The sequence below is a fragment of the Nannospalax galili genome, unplaced genomic scaffold (assembly GCF_000622305.1).
Source record: "Nannospalax galili isolate Female #2095 unplaced genomic scaffold, S.galili_v1.0 scaffold1909, whole genome shotgun sequence".
Lineage (NCBI taxonomy): Eukaryota > Metazoa > Chordata > Mammalia > Rodentia > Spalacidae > Nannospalax > Nannospalax galili.
Window position 1 is genome coordinate 74,312 of NW_008358834.1, and position 22,784 is coordinate 97,095.

Here is a 22,784-nt window from a genome sequence, read left to right on the forward strand (position 1 = left end):
ACTGTGTAGCTCAGGCTGGCTGGCCTAGAACCTGCTGTGTAGCTCAGGCTGCCCTTAAACTCCTGATTCTCCTGCCTCTGCCCTTGGTGTTAAGATTGCATGTATGCTCCATTACACCCTCTTATTTTCAGAAATTATGCTGGTTCCCACATCTCTTCATCTGAAGAGAACCCATGCTGTGTTCTCTGGCTCCCCTGGGTCCTGGAATAGCATCTAGTAATCAAGAGTCTTCAAGATAAATGATAATGCTGGTTGAAGCAGAGAGGTGGAAGCAGAGCCCAGCAACCAAGTAATGTATGGAGTCTGAAAACACCTAAGCAGCACTACACCATCTGCAATGAACTTGGTTTATTGTTAGACTTGGAGGTGGCTCTGTTACAGCAGCTGGGAACTATAGCAGGGAAGTTGGGGCCAGGGGGGAGCAGAGCACAGCTCGGGGAGGAGAGCTAAGAAGAACACAAGGTGAGCTCATTTTTGTTTCCCAGTTGATTGGTAAAGGTGGCAAGCCCCGGTGACTGTCAGCGTCTGAGTTTCTCAGTCCAGTCTTCTGGCAGGGCTGCTCACTGGCTTGCTTGGGGTGAGGTCCTCTCCTGTAGTAGTGTTCAGCCTGCCTTCTTTTCACTCAGTTAAGCTAAAGCTCAGCTGCTTCTCCCTTTCCCCCCTCCCTCTCATTTTCCCCAAGTTCTCTGCCCTGGCCTCCACCTCCCAGATCCTCTGTCTAAGAGTTCAGGTTTAGAGAGGCAGCCATCATTCACATTTCAGCTGCAGGATGGTAGAGGATTAGAATGTTGGGGGAGTCACATGGCTGAAGTGTCAAATGTTGGGATGTCAGGCAGTGGCTTATTTTTAACCCATTACACACCAGGCCATAGCAGATGACCACATGCAGAGAAGCCAAGCGGGATGAGAAGGGATCCGGATAATTGGAGTGGGGTAGGTGAAGACTCCAGTGGGTCAGGGAGCTTGGAAGAATTCTGGGATTGGGGTTGGGACTCTCTTTGCCATTTTGTGCTGCCCAGGTAACCTAGTGTGGGCCCAGCCTTAGGTTGTGAATGATAAGCAGGGGCTGGGAGATAAGCTCCTTTCTCTTCTCTTCAGATTCTTGGTCTAAAGAGCTTCAAGTTTTGGATTGAGACATTCAGATAATGAAGGAAGCAATAGTACAGTGTAGCAGCCATGAACCCCCAGGCCCCTGCTGGAACCCAGACCCTGGTGGCTAAGGGCATGGGAGATGGAGGAAAGGGAGAAGCTCTGGGCACCTCTCAGTGTCCTTCTCTAGGTCATATACATCATTGACAATCCTTTCTGGAATGCTAAATAAATAAAGAGGTCCCTGGGGCGGGGGGTGGGGGTTTATCTCCCGCCATTGAGGGTGGAGTGTACTGAGACCTGTCCTTACTCCTTATCCAATACCAGCATTTGGCAGTGCTAGGAGAGGGACTCACTCCAGGGTTCTCAGGCATCAGATGACCTATCCTAATTTTGTATCTGTCCCCATTTTATCCCTGTTACCTTTGGTTTTGAGGCCCCCAGGAACAGATGAAGGAAAGGACAATACCTCCCGGTTAGCCTAAGTCCTTGCAACATGACATCACCCCTCCCCCCTACCCAGCTCCATCTCTCTCAACCCCCCAAAACCAGAAGTAGCCATTCTCTAAAGGAGTTGTGGGAGTGGATCCTTGGGGAAGGGAAGGTGTTTCTTTCAGAACTCAATCTTGCAGGCTGGGAAGGACTCATCCTGCATAACCACAGTGCTGCTGCTAGCCAGGACTAGGACGTTCAGTTGCTGCTGTTGCTCATGAGTCTGCTGGTACCACTCACGAGTCACCTCCGTGTCATGAGTGGGAATCAGAGTCACCTAAGAGGGAGACAAGATACGCCTGAGGTGAGAATATGAAAGAAAGATAAGTGGGGGAGAAAGGACATCTGATGGTGTGGGAAACAACCTGCTGTCCACAGAAAAGACCCTCCTATTGTGAAGAGGGATTCAGTTCCACTATTGCCTCTGACAGAGTTTTGACCAGAATACTTCCTTCGTGTCTCTTGCCACTCACCTGAAGGTTCTCTCCCCACTGGGCCTTGCCCTCCAGCAGGGCATCCAATACAGCCCGGCTTGGCTCACCATTGGCAGGATCATTCCCACTAACCACGTAGTAAGATGCACGCACTCGGCGGAAGAAATCAAGATCAGCAGTCTTGCCACTGCAATGATTTGGGATATAGGCAAGATCCACGTACACAGGAGGGCCAGAACTGCCCTTGGAACCCAAGGCCACTGTAGAGAAAGCCAGAATACATTGTAGAGGAAGAGAATACTTGGCAACCTTCCCCCTTTCTCATATTTCTCTTCTGAAGCCTTTGACCAACTAATACCCATCCCCAAACCATAGTCTTCCCACTTTTCCTGATATACTTACAGGGTCCTGCTTTGAGTCCATTGACTAAGCCTTTGGACATGGGGCTGTGTCCATCCTTTTCCTCTGCTGGGGTGACCTGGCTTGGAGTACTGCGTGGTCGGGGTAGGGCCCGAGATGCTCGATCTACAGGCCCTTTACCTGGGGTAGGTGAACGTTTTCCCCGAAGATCCAGACGCCGTGCAGGAGATGCTGGCTTAGCCCGGCCTGGAGCCCTGCGCCCCACTCGTCCCTGCACCTTTTCCTTTTCCCGTAGTCTCTCAACCCTCCCAGACTCTGAGCTGAGTCCCTCAGGGTCAGCCATGCAAACGTCCGGTCGGGGAGGAGATGGGCGAGGGTCTGGCTGGGGGGTTGGGGGTGGGTCATGGCCAGGTCTGGGATGGTGAGTTCCACTGACACCCCCAGCTTTGTCCACAGGCAAGAAGTCCCCATCTTCATCAGAGTCAAGGGCTGCTTCTGCTGTGATGGATGGACACTCCTCAGTTTCTGGTGGGACATCAGAGTCTGACTGTGAGGAGCCTGAGTCACTGGCTGATGTGGGGGGTGTCTCATCAGCCATAGGGCATGGGCCTCCTGTGGCCCCTGGACCTCCTCCTGCCCTCCGCCGGCCCCCTTTTCCTACTAGGCGAGCTTCTTCAGTTGAAAGGTCACTGTCATCTGTGGATGGGGGCAGAGGTGGGTTCAGGAAGGATGGGGAGAGCTCCCCAGAGTGGGGCCGGGGTTCGGTAGCACATCCCTGAGGTCCAGCCTCAACTTCAGGAGAAACACTGCAGGGTGGGCCCCCAGAGCTCTTTCCAGGACACAGTGGCTGCTCAGATGGGAGAAGTGTGTCAGGCTGGGAGCTCCTCTCAACTCCCTCAGGCCAGGACCCTCGTTCCCAAGCAGAACAGGCCTCAGCCTCTTCTTTCTCTGCCTTGGCTATGGCGAGGCCTGAGGGATTGGGGCTGGTTTCTGTAGGCCCATTGGATGCACAGTCCCCAGAGGGGCTCTGGAAGGGGCTTGGCTTCTTGGTGCTTTCCCCTGAGCACTCCAAGCGGCAGGGCAGAGTACCATCATCCATGTCTCCAGGCAGGCTTGGAGCTGGAGCCAGATCTAGTGAAGCTGGGGGTGCTGGGCTCAGAGGAGCGAGGTCCCAGAGGCTGTGGGCAGCTGGTTCTACTCCTGTGCCCATTTCTCCAGAAGCCTGTTCTGCAGGCTCTAGGCCCAGAGGGAAGTGTTCAGCCACACTTGAAATCACAGGTGTAGTAGCCTCAGAGGAGGACCCTTCAGACAGGGCTGGTGAGGCAGGTCGTGGCAGATTGGAGAGGAGAGGGGCCCCAGGAGAGCTGGGTGATGGGAATTGGGGAAGTGAGGAATCCAGGCTGGGGGCCTTGGTCACTTCTAGGTACTCATCATGTCGGGCTCTGGTCGGGGGTCCTGGAGCCAGAGCCAGAGCTCTGTCCCCAGAGAAGGCAAGGGAGCCACAGGGTGCTGAGCGGGGTTCAGCTGGAGAGGGCAGCTGAGGGGGAGCAGGCTGCAAGGAGGAGAATCCAAAGGCTGAAGCAGGAAAGTCCAGACTTGGCCGGGCAGGGCCTATTTGTGAGTCTGAGGAGGGGCTGATATGTGCCTCAGTTTCAGGCCATAATGTTGGGGGGGCCACAGATATTGGGCGAGGGGGACTTGGGGACTGAGTTTCTTTCTCTGGCTGTTCCTGAGCCCCCTTCTCCAGTTCTGAATCACTGGTACTATCATCCCAGTGACCCTGGCCTGATTCTTTCTGGGATGGGGTCCTCCTATCTGGGCTGCAGCTCAGGGTATTACCATTAAGAGTGGGGCTTAGGTCTTTGCTTGGGGGGATAGGAGCACGGGGGGGCACTGCAGGTGGAGTGAGGCTACCCTCCACATTTGGCCCTGGCTCAGGCTCTTGCCTGAGAGGTACAGCGGGTCCTGCCAGGGCTGCATAGCTAAAGGTTGGGGTGTCAGATTGGAGGCTTTTGGGTGAGATAGGAGAGGAAAGCTCTTTTTCTGCAGATGTGTTGCGGCCTGCAGCCTCCTCCTTGGTTAAGAGGAGTGGGGGCCAATCTCCAGCTGCTCCCAGTGGAGGCTCCCTTGTGGGGCAAGCAGGGCCCAGCCCCGTAAGCATCATCTGCTCATAAATGTCTGCATACTGAAAGCTTCTCTCATCAGGGTAGGGTGTGGGCTCTCTCTGCTCTGGCTCAGTATCTCTGGTGGCATGGCTCTCATCAGCCTCTGGGACCTTTGAACTGTGGGGGCTGCTGTCAGAAGCCCCAGCCCCACCCTCTCCTTCCCTTTCCCCTTCAGCTTTGCGATAGTCCTTCCCCAGCGGGGAGTATGGTCCACCTTCCAACTCAGCTGCCCCCTCCTGCACTGCAGCCACCACACTGTCGTACTCTGCTACACCCCAGGAGAAGGGCACAGGAGTATGTGGTTCTGGGGCAGGTGTGGGAGGAGCTGGGGCTGGAGAGAGGGGGGCAGGGGGCAGGGGTCTGTCCTTAGGTACCCACGGTGGGATCTCAGCTAGCCATGAAGGAGTGGTAGGTTCATTCCTCGTGGGCGGCATGGGCTTAGTGTCCCGGATAGGGCTTTCTTGTCTTGGGGCTGGAGGAACTCTCTGTCTAGCCATCTCAGGTGGGGAGGCTGGAGGTGAGATGATCTCAAAGGGAGAGCGAGTCAGCTTGTCCTCTTCCTCTGGTGGAAGCCCAACTGGCGACTCAGCAAGCCAGCGTTCTACCTCCAGCCCTTTCTGTGCCAGGGGCTTCTGGAAATCTTTGAAGTCTGAGGCCCAGGGACTCCGGGGAGTGTGCTGCAGATGGCGTACCTCTTGTTCATCTGGCCCCTCATCAAGAAAAGTACTTTCACGTTCCTCTGAGTACTGTGGATGGGCCCCCTGGCCATCAAGCTCATGAGGGAACCAGACCTTCCTTTCACAGCTTAGCTCTCTCCAGTATGCATCTTGCTCTAGGATCACATCTCTGTCCCTCCAGTACCTGACTTCCTGCTCAGGAGATGTGCCCTCCCATGCTGGAATAGGCTCTTTCTGTCCTCCAACTGGCTCTCCTCTGATTGGAGGTGTTTCTTGCCATCCCTGGACCATGTCCTGCTCCTTCCAATATTTCTCTGTCTGTTCTTGGGCCTTGCCCTCCTGCACTGGGCTCTCTTCCAGTCTCAGAACTCTGGTCTCCAGAACAGCTTCCTCCTTCTGTTCCACAGCCTTGACCTTTTCTGGAGACTTTTTGTCGAGGATTGTCTCTTCGGGCTTCATGGTTTTACCTTCCTGGAAAAAGCTCTTCTGCTCTTGAGTTCTGTCCTCCTCTTCCAGAGCTGTATCTTTCTGTTCAGCAACCTTGTCTTGTTCCAGAGCTTCATCCTTCTTTCTTAAAGCCAAGTATTTTTGCTCTAAGGCCTGGTCTTCCTTTTCTAAGGCATCATCCTTCTGGTCTTTGGCCATACTTTTCTGTTCAGGAGTTCCGTCTGTCTGTCCTGGGGTCTTGCCTTTTGGTTCAGGGATCTTGCCCTCTGGAGCTTTGTCTTTCTGTTCAGAGTCATATACTTTTTGTTCTAATGTTTTATCTTTCTTTTCTGGGGTCTTATCCTTCTGTTCTAAGAGCTTGTCTCTTTGTTCAAAATCTCTGTGGTTTGATTCCTTGTCTTTTGGTTCAAGGGGTGGGGCCTGTTTCGGGGTTGTGTCCTTTTGTTCTAAGGCTTTGTCCTTCTCTCCTGGGATCCTGTCCTTCTGTTCCAAGACCTTATCTTTTTGTTCTAAGTCCCTGTCTTTTGGTTCTGGAGCCTTGTGCTGTTCTCGAGCTGCATCCCTTTGGTCTACATCTCTGCCTTTCTGTTCTGAATTCTTGTCCTGCTGTCCCATTGCCTTGTTCTCTTCTTCTAGAGCCTCATCCTTCTGATGTATGACTGAGTCCTGATCTACAACAGCAGCCTTTTCCTGCAGAGTTTGGCTCTTCTGCTGTAGGATTTCATCCTGAAGCTCAACTTCCTTGTCCTTCTGTTCTGCAGTTCTGTCTCTCAACCCTGGAACTTTACCTTCCCACTCCATGGCAAGGTCCTCCATGGCAGGGCTTGGCAAAGACTCAGGACTCTTGGTGAAGGAGCTGTCAGATGTCAGAATGTGTTCTCCAGGGCCTTTGACATCCCCAGGTGAGTGTTTCATATCTTCTGACAGGGCAGAGTGAGAGAAGGAGCTGGCAGGTAATTTTCCAGCAGGGCTCTCATCTGTGACATCTTCCGGTGCAGAGTATCCAGTGGTCCTATCTGTGGGAGGTGACACTGTGGCTGCATGAGGCTCTGGAATATACATAGGAGCTAGGTGATGAGAGGTGTCCTCAGACTGTATCAAAGGCCCCTTTTCTTCCTTTCCAAGGCTTAGTTCCCCAAACTGAAGGGTGCCAAGGTTTTCTGGAGAGAGCTGCTTTGAAGAGATATCCAGAGATGTCTCCTTGCTGGGACTTTCTTCTGAGAAAGAAAGTGACTGAGTATCTTCTGGAGATACCTCTGGCCAAAGGCCTTTGTGTAGGTGCTGCTCTTTCAGGTCACAGGGAGACTTGGGAGTGGCCTCTTGTTTGGCAGTGTCTGGGGAGACTACACTGAGGACAGACAGGGACTCTGCATCTTCAGGAGAGAGGCTTCTATCAGGAAATTGGAGCATCTCATCTTTCAGAGGTTCACCAGGTCCTTCAAGTGATGCCCTCAACTCTCTGGGCAGGGCTTCTGCTCCCAGATTTGAGCCTGAGAGCCCAATTCCTGGCTCCATTGTCTCAAACACTATTGCTTTGTCTTGTTCTGGTAACAGTTGAATGGTACAGCCAGTATGACCCTCAGTAATGCTGATAGGGGCATCCTGGGCCTGGTGGCTCCTGGAAGGTGGTTCTTTCCTCTCATCTAATATGCCTTCTTCAGGCCCTGGCTTGCCTGTCTGTTTTTCAGCATCTTCCTTGCTCATACCTTGTGTACGCTTAGTGTCTCCCCAGGAATCTTCTTCTTGAAAGTCTTGAGGTTCAGACTTTTCTTCCACTGGGGACTGATGAAAGGGTGTATGGGTGGCACTGGGTGGGCCAGATGGTGGAGGAGAAGCCATCTTCACTGTGCTATCGTCGGGGCTGAGGCATCGCTCCTCTACTTCTCCAAGGACTGGCTCCCCTGGATGTAGGGCATGCTCAGGGGCACTAAACATGGTAGTTCCATATTGACTGTGAAGTTTCTCAGACGTTGCTACCTTTGTTTCCTCTTCCTCTTCCACAGCTCTCTCCCCAGTCAAGCCTCTCCCTATAGCCTCTCCTTTTTTCTCTGATTCTCCAGTCACAGAGAAATCCTCATAGGGTGGAGATTTGAAGCCCTTGTCTTCTTCTAGTGAAGAGGTGGGTGAGATGGTACCAGCTGATGGCACATAGTCCAAGCCCTGAGTGGCTTCAGTGCGGGAGGAGGGTATACTTGTGACTGTGTCAAGCAGCAAAGAGCTCTTGCCTGTCTCTTCTGTCTGTGGAGCTGTGAGTGAAGCCACAGACTGGTCCTCAGCCACTGATGTGGCAAAGGAAGAGAGCTTGTCACACTCAGTGATTGAGGTGGCTGAAGACACATGTTCCTCTTCAGCCAAAGGTGCAGCCACCATGTTGGGAGGATAGGTGAGTTCAGTCTCAGGGGCTCCATAACTTTTGCTTGAGGTGGCAGGAACAGCACTGTCCACAGGCTGGCTGGCTTCAAAGGGGCCAGGACCTTCAGGCCCAGAGAGGTCATAGGTACTTGTAGGAAATCTGGGTGGAGCTGGGCGTTCCTCTGGCTCATCATGGATCTCCTCATCTGAGATAGTCTGCTCAGTCTCTGAGTAGCCAGGAATTGTCTCATCCTGAATGTAAGAGACATGCTCCGTGGCTCCTGCAGGTGTGGCCAGGCTGCTTAGGAATGATGAGGTCTCCTTCTCAGGGGCCTTGCCCTGGAATCCCAGTTCCCGGCCCCCAAGAGCCTCCCTGCCCTTTGGAATTACCTTTAAGGCTTCTTGCTTATGTTTCTGATAAAAACTCTCAGCCTTTGTTTCTTCCTCCTCCTCCTCCTCCTCCTCCTCCTCCTCCTCCTCTGAAGGGTGTACCTCCTCCATTTCTTCTAACTCAGCCTTTTCTATCACATCCTCCTTTACCTCAGGTTCACTTTCCTCTCTGGCTTCAGCTCTTTCTGGGTGCTTCTCTGCTTCACTCTGCTTCTTTTCCTCCCAAGTATCTTTCTCTTCCTCTGTCTCAGCCCCTGAGTCTTGGCCTCTGACCTTGCTCCGTTTATCTTCAGGGATGTCTTGGACAGGCTCTTTCTCTCTCATCACATGTTCTTGTTCCAGTCCTGGGACAGAGGGTTGTGTTCCCTGGATAGCTGTGCTTGGGGGTCCCTCCTCTGTAGTGTCTATGGGGAATGGCTTCTCTCCAAGTCCTGTGTCCCTTTGTTCAGCCAGCAAACCCCTCTCCTCACACTTCAACTCCTCAAAGTCCTGTGTGAGGTCCTCTGGTGAGGACAAGGCCAACTCTTTGTGACCACTGACAGCTGCAAGTGGTACAGCCCCCTTCTGGGCTGGGGGTGTCTGGGGCTCAGATGTCAACTCCTTTTCCCCACGAGAAGCCCGGCCCTTGTCTGTCTTGATTCTTCCAGGGGCCTTGGCTTTATAGAGGGTCTTGCGGACCTCAGGGGTGAAGGGCTTCAGGTCTGGTTTGGAAACTTTCTTGGCTTCAGGTTTGGCATCTCTCCTCTTCTCATCCTTCTTGGCATCCTTTTTCTCCTCCTTCCTTCCTTCCTCCTTCTTCAGCTCCTTCCTTTCCTTCTTGATCTCTTTTTTCTCTTTGTCTTTTTTCTCTTCCAGCTTTGATATCTTTTCTTTCAGGTGTTTCTTCCCCACCTTGTCCTTGATCAGCCTTCGCTTCTCTGCCTTCAGGGCCTCACTTGATTCTGTCCTCACTCTTTCAGGCTTGGCAGGTTTCTCTGGGGGTTTCTCAGCGGGCTCCCTTGCCTTCTTCTCTGTCTTGGCTAGCTCCTTGGCCAGCTCTGAGCGTGCTTCCTTGGCTCCCTCTTCTGCCACTTCCTCTCGTTTGGCTAGCTTGCTCACTGCTGTCTTGGGAGCAGCTTTCAGGCTCTCCTTGCTGTCAGCCCGCTGTTTGATTTTGCTGGGCTTCAGGTTGGCAGGCACAGCCCCAGCAGCCAGGTCCTTCTGTGTAGCCACAGGATAGCGTAGAAAGTCCAGATGCCGAAGCTTTTCCAGGCCCTCCAAAATCTTGTTCTGGGGAGCATTTCCTGGAAAAAGCACACGCACAATCTTCTCAGTAGGGTTGGCTGGGAGCCAGACTACCAGAGCAGTAATAGAGGTCAAGTAGGGCACAGAGATCTCAGCCTCCTTCCCATTGGCCAGTACAATGCCAGTCTTGGCTTTACTATTGCCTGCCCACTTCTGCATGAGGAACTGCATCTCTTTGCTGTCCTTAACAGGGTTGAGGACATACATGTCCAGCCGACCCACACCCATTTTGTGGAAGAGGGTTAGTGGCTCGATGGTGTTGCTGACCACACGATACAGAGGTTCAGCCTGGATGCCCAAGCGGTTTAGGTGCTGAAGAGTGAGGCAGGCCTCCTCAATGCTGCGCTTGGCCTTCCGGGAGGCATCAGGCAGCCGGAGCTTATCAGGTACATTGAAGAACACGACTCCAAGCTCAGGGGAGATGAGGTTCTTCACCCAGTCGCTGTAGCTGCTGGAACCCTGAGACTGCTCCTCCTCTAGCTCTGCCACTTTGCGCTGCAGGAGTCCATTGATGCCTGGCAGATTGTCAGCCCCAATGTGTGTGAGCAGCACCGAGTCGATGCGGTCCAGATGCCTTACCAGCTTCCAGAAGCAAGACTTGCGATCAGAACCACCATCCACTAGAATGTTGAAACCATTGACAGCAAAGAGAGCAGAGTCCCCACGGCCACCGGGGAAGATGTAGCAGCAAGGCTTGGAGAGCTTGAGGAAGCCTCCTGAGGTGGGGGGTTCAAGCAGGTCAAAGGGGGATGGCACATCCACAGTCTCAGAGACATATTCGGAGAACTCAGCCACACCATCCATGGTGGGTAGCACAGGCTCAGGGTTTAGCTGGAGGTGCAAGGTCTCCTGGGAACTGGACAGTCCCAGGTGGCTCCAATCACCCTCCCCTAAGCAGGAAACAGTGAGGAAGGCCTGGATCCCAGGGTCTCTATTGCTGAGCAGTTGGGCAATCTAGAGGAATGGGAGATAGAAGCTGATCAGGTCATTGGGACTGCCTTAGGCTGCCTCAGATTCAGTCCTCTAATCTTCACCTCTTTGCAAGAACACATCCCACCTGTCAGGACTGATGGTCAAGTAAAATGAGACTTTCCCTTCCTTGAATTCCTATCCTGAATCCAAGTCCTGCCGCTTATCCCTTTCATCCCACTCAGCAGAGAACTTACCTCTGGGTTGTGAAGGACCTGGGAAAAATTTTGATAGGAGTAGGTACCACTCTGTAGGATAAGATCTCCCCCAGGCTCTAAACTTTGTCCACTCAAGATCAGTAGTTTGTGAGCTGATGAACTACTAAGAAGATGGTGAACCTGAAATGGCGGAAAGGCAGACTGGTCACAGATATGGGGAACCCAGAGTAAGATACCTCAGTAATGCAAACACATGTTCCTCACTGGTATCCCCCAAAATACCTCCAAAGTGAGGCTGAGGATTATAAGTCAGCTTAGATAGTAGACAAGAATTTTTGGCCTTAATGTCATGGTACTGACATGTGGGATTGTAGCACTTGGAACAGGCCTCTTAGCAAGGCACCAGCCCTTGGCCTTACCTCAGAGCTGATGCTTTCTGCACTTGGGTTGACTAGAATGATGGTCTCTAGGATCTCACTCTGGTGGCAGAGGGTCCTCTGGCCTGAGGAAGAGACAGGAATTTGTACTGAAAACAGTAGATATTGATTTGAAATGGAGAAGTACTGTGTGGGGCAGGAGAGGAAAAATGACTAATCAGAAAGTAGGGCTTAGAGGAGAGAGAACCTTGGTTATCCTTAGATCCTGCCACCTAGGATACCACTAAGGACTAGGAACTGACTCCTTTAGCAGTTCCCTTTCAGGGTTTCTACCTCCTTTCCTCCACACTGGCTGACTTATCCTTCCCTTCCTCTGCCACACCCTTTGCTGCCCGTCCCTACCCTACCCCCTTTGCCTGGAACCTCAGCCTCAGACTGCCCTATTGACAAGAAGCTTTTGTCCCTCTGGAGCACTAAGCTCCTGGTGCTGCCTGGGGATGGGGGGGTGGGGCTCAGCTGGAGAGAGTGCTCCTGGGATGATGATCCTTACTGAGTTTTCTCTTCACTAGCTTGCTTTTGTCCTGGGCTAGTAGGGTCTAGAAATAAGGAGATAGGAGCCCTGTCTCTATAGACTCCCCATTCTTCTTTCCAACTCCCCATCCAAGCCCAGAAGATTCAGAGAAACATGTGCCATCTCAGCTCTTAGAGTTTTACAATTCAAGGAATGGATATGGAATTCTAACTTCTGTCTTCTGGCTCCCCAGTGGCCAAACCTGCAGTCACACCCATGAAATCATACAATCATATTGTTCCCACTTCCAAATGTTTTCCAGCTCCCTCTCTTATCTCACCTTCATATCTCCAGCTTCACAGAGGCCTGGATCACTGCCCCACAACCCATCCTTTGTGAACAATTTCTCCTCTCAGTCTGTGAAGACTGGGGGGTAAGTAAGGGATTGAGTTGGTTCAAAAACAAGAAACAAGGGGCTGGGAGAGATGGTTTAGTGGTTAAAAGCATTGACTGCTCTTGTAGAGGACCCAGGTTCAAGTCCCAGAACCCACATGGTGGGTAACTCCAGTTCCAGGGGATCTAACACCTTCTTCTGACCTCCACAGGCAATGTATGCCATGGGTACACCTACCTACATGTAAGCAATACACTCATACACATTAAATAAAGCAAAATAAAATTAAAAAAAGAAGAATCAAGAAACAAGAGGCTGGAGAGATGGCTCAGTGGTAAAGAGCACTGGCTGCTCTTGAAGAGCACCCAGGTTTAATTCCCAGTACCCACATCTGTTAACTCCAGTTCCAGGGGATTCAACCCCCTCTTCTGGCCCTCTCAGGCATTGCATGACATAGGTGCAGTTACATACATGCAGACAAAACACTCAGATACAGAAAATAAATAAAAACAAGAAACAAGCTGGCAAGATGGCTCAGTGGGTAAAGGTACTTTCTGCCAAGACTGATGACCTGGGTTCAATCCCAAGGTCTGGGGTGACAGAAGAAGAGAACCAACTTTAGCAAGCCATCCTCAGACCTATACACACACATACCACCACCACCACCAGCACCAACAATAACAAAATAATTAGCTGTACCAAGAAAAAAGAAAGGATTCAGGCTGTTCCTCAGGCCATGAGAAAGATAACATCCTCAGATCCTCTCTCCAGTGCCCTTCTCCAGGCTTACACAAAACACCAAAGAAAGTAGTGGCTGAGACAGGGGTGTTAAAAAGGGTGTGACCTTCCAGGCTCCCATCCATCTTCCTCCACTTCCTTCCTAGTTGCAGCCACAGTGGGGTTAATAAAGGCAGAGAGTCCAACAGTGGGAGCATACTAAGGGCAGGGACTTAGAATCAGTTGCTAGAACCTTCTGTGACCCCCTAAGACCCTTTTTCTTTCTGGAGCTGGGACAAGGGGAGAGCTGGGTCAGTGCCTTTGTTAGGAGGAGAGCCATAGAGCCAGGACCAGACAGATCAGGCTGCACAAGGTTGCAGATGAAGCTGTAGGAACCTGAGCTATGGAAAGATAGCGTATGTTAAGCCCAAGAGGAGTTAAAGGGTTCTATGAACTTGGGAATTGAGGGATACTTTGAAGTCCCTTCAGAAGATGAGAGCTACCTCAGAGACAGGCAGGGGCAGGGCTTAGGCAGGCAGGGGTATCAATGTCTTTTGCCAACCTTAAGTAGCTCAGATATAGTAAAGCAAATGTTCCCCCAACCCAAACAAGGTCATATGTTGAAGCTTCCTGGAGCAGAAAGAGCTCTCCTTTCAACTACCATCCCCACTCCAGCAGCTTTGTGGTCCCAGGTTTCTAATCACAAGGCCTCTATCCCACTTCCTGTCCTAGCATACAAGCTTAGTTCTACCCCTGGGAGCTAGTCCATGGTTTATGTTCTGCACCCTCCTCCTCAGGCCTGGGCAAAAGCCCTGTTTCTCTTTTTTGCTCTCCAGCTCTCCCAATGAAGGCGACTGGCTTGTTTTTTCTTCTCTGCAAAGACTTATCTTGTGAGGCTGGCGCCCTTCTTCTGACCAGAACTGAGAGGTGGGTGCAAAGCTGAGCAGACAGGAGGGCAGGTGTCTCTGCAGTGAGGCAGAAGGGGGGGGGGCTCCCGGGCAGCTGCAGTTTGCCGCAGTGTGTGTGTGTGAGTGTGCGCGCTGAGCTCAGCCTCCAGCTCCGCCTCCACCCCCCACCCCAGCATGACAAGTCATTTTCTTGGCTGCCTCTGCATGGGGGGGTGGGGTTGGGGGGGCACACAGAGAGGGAGAAGAAACTAGCTTCTCTGTTGAAGAGCCCCCATCTTGGGAAGAAAAGCAGGGATGAAGTGAGGGTGGGGCTGAAACAGGGAACCCTTGGGGTTGACAGGACCCGGAATGCAGGGCAGCTGCTGGAGAGTCAGTGCTCTCAAGCTTCCCGGTGGCCTCAGAGAGGCCACAAAGGGGTGCTTAAAGCCCCAGGCTCAAGCTGGCCACAGGGAATGGGGTGGGGGAACCCACAACAAACCATTTAGCCGTGAAGAGGCACATGCCATGTTTTAATGACCCATTCTTCCTTCTTTTCCAGAGTGTTACCCACCTTCCCTTACTTGGCAAAAACTCGGCTGCCCCACTCACCCCAGCATAGGAGCAGCTGAGCCATAGAGCAGCTGACACTCCAGAGACCCTCCCATTAGGTATGTTCCCAAAACAGCCCCCTTCCTCTCTGATTCTTCTGCCTCTCATCAAAGACATAGCCTCCAAGCTCCTCCAAAGCCCCCAACTGCCAGGCAGAGCCAGTGGCACCACCCTCTGCTGCCGCCTCTCAGCTGATGTCCCCCACCCCCACCTAATGAAGAGGTGGACTGTCACAGCCCCTCTTGATCCCCCTGGTTCTGGATGCAGGCTGACCCCCAGGCCAGTAATGTTCATCTCTTCTCTCCATCTCCCCCAGCCTGCCTGTCTTGCTAGGCTAGATCCAAATGTATCAGATTTACCAGGTTTCTGGTACACCCCATCCCACCTCTCTAATACAGCCCCCTCAAACCTTCCACCATGCCAAGCCCTCCGTTTTGGCTCTTACCCTTTGGTGTGGGAGGAGGCCCCTCATGGAGGCATTGGCTCTGGCCTCAGCCTGGGCAGCTTCGGGGAAGAGTCTGCAGCACTTGGGGTGGGGGTGGGGGGGTGCTTGATGGGGAGGGCGGCGCCAGGGCGGGGAAGAGGGGCTGGTCCATGACGAGGCACTGGAGACTTAACTGTTTCTTGGCCTTCACAATGTCAATGCTCAAGTGCTTCTGCTTGGCCTCTGGGTTGGGTGGGGGCTAAGGGAGAGGGTGGGAGGGTATCTGGCAGTTCAAAGGACCAGGTCTATCTCCTGTGGCTCACTGCACCTTCTCCCTAAAACCTGTTTAGTTAAGAAATACTCTCTCAGCATTAACCAAAAGACCAAAGCCCCATGCGCTAGGACACAAGCTGACTGTGGAGCTGCATGTGCTCTCCTCTTCTCTTAGAAGCCATCTGCTGCCTCCCCCTCAGATGGACTCAGCTTGACCTTCATCCCCTGCAAGAGACAAAGAGGCTGGGGGGCCATGAGTGGGAGGGATGGTAGGGTATGAGAGCTGCACTGGCTGAGCTCTGTTCTGAATGTCAGCTATAGAATGCACTGGGGAGGGCAAAAATAAGTCTCATTTTAGGTTGGAAGGTAGTGTGAAATTCTGGAGTGGGCATGGGCTCCAGCCCACTGGGGCAGGTCACAGAGCCCCTGGGAGCTGCATGCAAGTCTGTGCTAATGCAGCACTGCAGAGCAACCACACAGGCACTGATCCTTGGGATTTCTGAATCATTAATTATGAGAAGGCAATCTCTGAAGGGTAAAGGAGGCTTTCAGTGAAAGAGTTAACCAGGACCAAAGGGGATCACCAGGGCCCTAGGCTCAGGCAAGGTTTTCTTACTATAGACCAGTTATTAAATGTAATAGAGAGTAACTCTTTGGGTTAAAAAAAATTATGATGACTCTGTAGGGTTATCATTTGGGTCCTGATTCTTCCTTGTCTCTGTTCCTTTCTGTATCTTTTTGCTGTGTCTATCTTACATTATCTTGATCCTTCTAATGATGAGCCTATGTCCTTTTGTCTTCTGCCTCAGAATCAAAGGATCTGGAGAGCCCTAACACTCACTTCATTGGGTGATGCTCCTGTTCTCATAGCCTACCTTCCCATTAACCCTCCTCAAGCCTGGCCGGTTTCTTCTAATCACTCACAGGCCAGCACCAGCTCCACCCTTGCCCAAGGCTGCCAAGAATTGCTTTTGAAGGTCAGAGAAGCCAAAATAGTTTCTGCTCTCAGCATCCCCCACCCCCTCGAGCTAGGAGAGGAGTAGCTGAGTCACCAGTACTCTCGGGGAGAAGGGGGAACAGAGGAAGAAGAATCTTTGCTCAGATCCGGGGATGCAAAGCAGCAACATGGCCATATGCCCATTTGGACACACAATGCAAAAAACCCGAGTTCTAAGCATCACAGAGAAGTACCCCTCCAGCAACCTCATTATTCTTACTGCATCGGGCCCCTTTCCTCTCTGCTTTCTAGGGCTCTCTCAGTATTAGGGGGGAACGTCAGTAGACATTGGACTTGAGAACAAAACACTTCCCAGCTTAATGCTGAGCCCACTCCTAGTCTCAGCCACCCCCCCCCACACACACATATCACACATTGGACATGGCTCCAAGTCATAGTCAGCTCTCCTTCCTTCCCCTTCTCTGAACAGCCACTCATAATGACCAGCCCTTAACCCACTGTGGCCCCAACTCTGCTGCAGTGAAACAGTGAGATGCTAAAGAAGAAACAGAGGTTTGACCTCAGACACAAAGTAAGATCAGCGGCCCCGGATTTCACACTTGACTCTACTTTATGAACCAATCTGCAAAACAAGTCACAGAAGCACTCTCAGAGTTCGCTTCCTGAACTAGCAAATGAAAATGCTAGTACTATCCTTCAGTAATGCTGTGAGGACTGATTGGCAGAAAAGATGAAGTATCTCTTCATACCTAGAATTCTAACCCTGCAATTTACACATGTGGCTGGATGCTTTTCTCTGTGGAAGATTTCTGAAAGGTTATCCTAAATCTAAATCTCAGATCAGACTAGCACTGGGGTACCCTAAGTTCTCAGGCAAACCCAGAACTGGGCATGCTTGCAAAATGAGGCTTGAAGTTCTATTCATATCTCTGCTTTCCCATTTCAGACAGCAACGCAAACCTCTAATTCAGGATCCATGGATGGAAATGAAGAGTCAGACAAAAGGGTTTCCTCAACCTGTCTCCCTCCCTCCCTCCCTTCCTCCTTCTTTCTTTCCCTTCTTCCCTCTCTTCCTTTCTTCCTTCTTTCTTCTTTCCTCTTCCTCTTCCTCCCCCACCCCAGACAGGGTCTCTTATAGCCCAGGCTGTCCTTGAACTTTCTATGTACTCAAAAATGATTTTGAATTCCTGATCCTTCTGCCTCCACCTCCCAAGTGCTGGGACTACAGGTATGCACCACACCTTTTCTATAAAAGCTCAGTAGCAGAAGTGTCAGTGGTTACTTTTTTTCAAGATTTATTTTTTTATTTTTATTTTTATTTTTTTGGTCTTTTTGAGACAGGGTCTCTCTGTAAGCCCCAACTGTCCTGGAACTCACTATGTAGACCAGGCTGGCCTTGAACTCACAGAGATTTGCCTGCCTCTGCCTCCTGAGTGCTGGGATTAAAGGCATGTGCCACCACACCCGGTTATTTATTTATTTTTATGTGTATGAGTGTTTTGCTTGAGTGTGTATGTGTGTGTGTGTGCACCATTGGAGGCCAGAAAAGGACATAAGATCCCCTAGAACTGGAGTTATGGATGGTTGTTAGCCACGATGTAGGTACTGGAAACCAAACCTAGGTCCTCTGCAAGAACAGCCAGTACTCTTAACCAATGAGCTACCTCTCCAGTCCTGAAGCATCAGAGTTTTATAGACACTCAGTGTATTGGTTTGTTGCTCCTGACTCCTGGGGGTGAGACCATGGCCTTCTGCATATTAGGTGGGAACTCCACCACTAAGCTGTACCCCAGTCCTTAAACTCAGTTTTCTTTTTTTTTTTTTTTTTTTTTTTGTTTTTTTGGAGCCGGCTCCCCCTGTACCCCCATCTGTCGTGGACCTCATTATGTAGCCCGGCCTAGCTTTGACCCCAAAAAGCCCCCCCTGCCTCTGCCTCTGCCTCCCAGGTGCTGGGATTAAAGGCATGTGTCACCACACCTGGCTAAACTCAGTTTTCTATTATCCTAATTGTTTTTAGGGTTGTGTTAGGATGCTTAGAAGTTCCAGGGTTTTTTGTTTTTTTTTAGGAGGTGGTAATTATAAAGGAAGGCCCCCAAGACACTGCTGAACACTACATGGTGCAAAAGCTACCTTCAAAAGCTTTTACCAGACTTGACCACTAGAAGGAGCTGGGCCACTGACTATCAGAAGACCCCTTCTTTTCCTGTGTGTGTGTGGGGGGGGCGGTAAATGTGGAGGGGCAGGGCCTATGATTAATTGTACTCTTCTTGTCATTGTAGGATATAATTTGTCCTCTTTCTCATCATTTTGACCTAGAGTTTGACGCTAGGTAATGGGAATGGCAATCCATCCTTTGGGGTAGGCAGAAAGGGTCAAGTCATAGGGCACTAGCATATTGCCTTGAGCCCACCCCAGCTGCTTGGTTCCCTGGGCCTCCTCACTCACAGGAGGCTGAAGGGAGAGGCAGTGTCTGCAGCTGCTCTGGGCTGACTATTTGCAGGGACAGCTGAAAGAGGAGTCAGTAGGGGTGGGGCTGTGACTGTCTGAAGCTCTGTTTTGTTTTGTTTTTTCTCAAGGAAATGCTCCACTATTCTCCAATGACATAGTCCACCATAAAAATGTCTAAAACAAACAAAATAAAAATCTGTATGGTAAGCTGGGCGTGGTAGTGCACACCTTTAGTCCCAGCACTTGGGAGGCAGAGGCAGGGGGATCTCTGTGAGTTCAAGGCTAGCCTGGTCTACATAGTGAGTTCCAGGACAGCTGGGGCTACAGGGAGACCCTGTCTCAAATAGACCAAAAAAAAAAATCTGTATGCTAAAAATAAGCCTTAATCTGGAGCAGATGGCCCCAAGTCCCTTGTGGACACCATAGGAAAACTCTGATTGAAAAGGTCAATAGGTGTTTCTGTATTGATGCTTGTTGCTGAGAAGTGATTGAAAAGGCATCTCCCCATGAGCCTCTTCCCAAGCATTCCAGTCATCTTTATCTGAAGAGTGGCTAAGTACTTTGATTTAAGTTCTGGTCATTTCTTACTTTAGTCTAGAAAACCTACTCTCAAGTTTCTGGGGCCAAAAGAACAAAGTTAGAGAATTTGATGTGAATGACTATCAGATAACCCCCAAACTTCAGTTCACTAATTAGTTTAATCCTCTACCATTACTTTATGTTGTCTTGCACTAAAGTTTCCAGGACAACTAAGTGGTAAATTGTTGGCTTTCAGTTATTAGGGATAAATGGAGGCCATCATGACAGGAGTAATTCTAAATAGAAGGCAATCTCAAAAGAGTGTGTGGCTAGCTTGACAGGAAGCCAATCACACCGGGAGGATGCCAGCATCACATTTTTTTAAGTTGGTGTACATATTCAGAGGATAATGGCGCTTTCATCATATTAGCCTAATTTTCTCCAAATTTCTAGCAGCAATTCTAGAGAAATCTTTGATCAGGAAATGATCACAGATCTGCCAGACAGGAGGAGCAGAAAGAGAGGTGACTGTCTACCCTATGGAGAGTTGGGAATTATCTGCATAAGAATTATGTAATTTGGTGGCAATGACTATTGAGCTACATGAAATTCATATTCTATAAAGCTACATGGAAGCTTTATGAAGAAAGCAAGGCATTTGATGAGTACATGCATGTAGCACTCAGGAGAAAGGGGCAGGAGGATAACAAATTTGATGCTATCCTAGATTATGTCAAGGTCAGCTTGGGATACACAGTGAGACTGTGCCTAAAAAAATTGCATGGATTGGTATGTCACATTAACAATAACATGACCAGATGCCCAATACTTTTATGAAGGGATGTTGGACTTTCTGCACTCTTCCCCATAGACATCTGTCATGGAATGATAATTTCTAAAATCTTTTTAAAAAATATTTTATTTATTATTTTTATTTTATGTGTATGAGTGTATTGCCTGCATGTATGTGAGTGCACCTGTGTCGTGTGATGCCGCGGAGTTCAGAAGAGAGCTTCAGACTCCCCTGGAGCTGGAGTTAAGGACAGTTTGTAGCCGCCATGTGGGTGCTGGGAATTGAACCTGGGTCCTCTGCAAGGGCAGTCAGTGCTCTTAACCGCTGAGCCATCTCTCCAACTCCAAGTCCTAAAATCTTATCTCACATTTATAAACTATCTCTCCCACCCAGCAGAATGGGAAGTTACATTTCTTGGAGTTCTTAATCTCAGAACCAAACTAGTTCTTGTAGCAGTGACTCCAGGAGACCCCTTTCCCAGTCTGGATCTTACGGTGTTCATCAGCCTTTGGCACTAGGATTCTGCTCTGCTCTGGAGATCTGTTGATTAAGCCAAGAGGAAACAGAAATCCTCAATCCTGAAGGGTGAGTATTCTGAGATGTCTATAAGGGGAAGTAAGGAGGCTGAGGTATGCAGAAAGGCAAACACAAAGGAGTATGGATTTTTGCATGGAAGTGATTTGATTCCTCAAATACCTTGCTTTCTTCATGCATGATAACTGCTGTCCATAAACAACCCTCTTGGAAAAAACTATGTTCTCCAGGCTCCATCATATCATGTATCTACAAAGTATACTGTGTATGTAGGGATAGCTATGGAGCCCTGCAACATTTCCATCAAAGTCCATTCTTCTCCCCCACCCAAAACTCCCACAAGGCCAGTTCTGGACCAGAGACTGGACCTCTGCTCTACTTTGACCAGCCCACAACCCGAAGGACTGAGACCAATGACCATAGTCCTAACCTTTGACCTCTGAGAAGTGAGCTAGGTGCCGGGTAATGAAGAGTCTCAACTGTTGGTTCAAATCAAAAGATGATAAGTCAATGTTCCAAGAGAGAATCCCTGTGAAAGAAAAAGAAAGAGGGTTCTAGATAAAGTCAGGGGGTAAGACTGCAGCACTTTTCAATCTCTGGGAAGGAGAGGGAGGTGATAAGATTCTGATTACCCCACTAGACATCCTCCAAGGAGGATGGCTACTACCTGTGTGTATCTCCTAATCTGTTTTTAAAATTTTCCTTGCCTGAACTAGAGGGAGAAGAGCTGAGTTTAGACTAAATTTGTTCATAAATGAGTTTATAGGTTTGAAAAAATAGGGCTGTCCAGTGGGAGTGATACCCTAGGGTCTATTCCCAAATACTATTGGTTTCCACCCAGGTCCCCACAGTTAAATTAGAGTCCAGATTCTCCTTCTATGCTCCCTCCCTTGCCTCCACCCCTCCGAGTCTTGCTTCCACCCGCAGGTGGCTCCGCAGCACTGCGCCATAGGCACAGAGAGGTGAGCTGAGTAGCCAGGAAGGTCACTGTCAACTTGGCTGCCGGCATTCAGAAAGCTCCCCATGCTGGTTCAAGGGACTCTTAAAGATGAAACTGTAAGGTAAGTACATAGACTCTCGACGGTCTGGTGAGGACTTTCAGGACATCTGGTTAAGACACTGCGGGAGAGGGGTGTGACCAGAGAGAATCCAGGGGCTGCATAGAGCTCCCCGGCTCCCGGAGGCTGCGGAACGCCAGGAGGTGTGCGGGAAGGGCGGGCAAGCAAGGTGTTGGTGGCTCGGCAGGACACGGACACATGGCATGGAAGGTGACAGGGGAGCAGAAAGTGCACACTGAGATGAGGGATGCCAAGGTGCGCACTGTGAGGTGTATGCAGCTGGAGGAGAAGCACCAGATGGAGTGCTGCTAAACGGCCGGGACAGCAGCTCACCTTGTTCAAGGTGGGCCCGCACGGCCCTCAGCTGACTCTCTGTGCAGATGTCGCCGATCACGATGAGCAGAGAGTATTTCCTCAGGTCCCAGCGTGCCGCCGCTACCGCAGTACCGGCCTCGCACAGCGGCTCGGCGGGGTTCTGAGACAGCTCAGCGCCGAGGCTCGGGAGCCCTAGCCCGGGAGCGGTCTCCATGGCAACACCGGGAGGCCGCGCGGGCCCGGCCTCGGTCGCCATGGAAACGTCGGCTGAGTGCTAGGCAGGCAACCTCCGCGCTGGGGAGAGTGCGCTGGGTTCTTAAAGATCTGCGGCAGGAGCCGCTCATTGGTCGCTGCCTCTCAGGGGGCGGAGCCAAGACGCCGCAGGGGCGGGGCTGGGCGCCGTGGGTAGGGCTCTGCGGATCGGTACGCGGTGGGGTGGCGGCCGCTGTCATCCACTCGCTGTGTAATAGACGGAGATTCTCCTGTGACTCGAGCAGGGGTAGGGCTTTGAGCGACCCAACGGAGCGCTGAGCCAATGGCCTCGGCGCCGTAATAGTTGCTAATTAGGATGTGTCCCCTACGAATACTGTGTGGCAGCTCCGCAGCCTCGTCCAACTGAGGGGAGCCATCTTGTCCCTCACTGACTCAGGGTCCGCACCGTGACCTCCATCTGCTTTTTATTGTCTGGCATCCTCCGTTCTCCCCGTCCCCAACTCCCTCTTCCCCTTCACCTCCCCCTGTCGCTGCCTGCCAGGATCTGGGTCACCATCGGCGTTTCCCTGACCTTGCTCCAGGCTCTGGGTGTGGTCAGAAAGGGTGCGCACTATTGGAGGGGACAGGATGACCTCTGGCCCCAGAGTCCCTGGTGAGTTGTTGTCCCAAGGAGAATGGTTGGCTAGGGTCCATCTCTGCTGAATGCAGAACTAGAGTGCAGTGAGCTCAGACTGCAGCAAGGGGGATTTGAGTTATACCCAAGAAAGACCTTCCCAACTACAAGTGATGTAACAGTGGGTAACCTTAGGAGACTGTGTTAGTGCTGCACAGAACTGAATTCATTCTCTCTCTCTCTCTCTCTCTCTCTCTCTCTCTCTCTCTCTCCTCTCCTCTCCTCTCCCCCCTCTCTCCCTCTCTCCCTCTCCTCTCTCCCTCT

General features: G+C 51.1%; 1 protein-coding gene across 3 annotated transcripts; it reads right to left on the minus strand.

The window, feature by feature from the left end:
- Window positions 1-333: 333 nt before the first annotated feature.
- Map1a (microtubule associated protein 1A) lies at window positions 334-21,901 on the minus strand. 3 transcript variants are annotated; one of them, XM_008822330.3, is made up of 7 exons: window positions 21,653-21,901; window positions 20,692-20,790; window positions 11,237-11,319; window positions 10,857-10,997; window positions 2,418-10,644; window positions 2,055-2,275; window positions 334-1,858 (listed from the first exon to the last, which is right to left on the minus strand). In XM_008822330.3, exons 1-7 carry the CDS (start codon window positions 21,888-21,890, stop codon window positions 1,703-1,705), a joined length of 9,165 nt encoding a protein of 3,054 aa, XP_008820552.1. In that variant the 5' UTR covers window positions 21,891-21,901; the 3' UTR covers window positions 334-1,702. The 3 variants fall into 3 exon arrangements, with proteins under 3 accessions (XP_008820552.1, XP_008820555.1, XP_008820553.1); XM_008822333.3 differs by lacking the exons at window positions 20,692-20,790; window positions 21,653-21,901 and adding an exon at window positions 14,758-14,849; XM_008822331.2 differs by lacking the exons at window positions 11,237-11,319; window positions 20,692-20,790; window positions 21,653-21,901 and adding an exon at window positions 14,758-14,823.
- Between the last annotated feature and the right edge of the window lie 883 nt (window positions 21,902-22,784).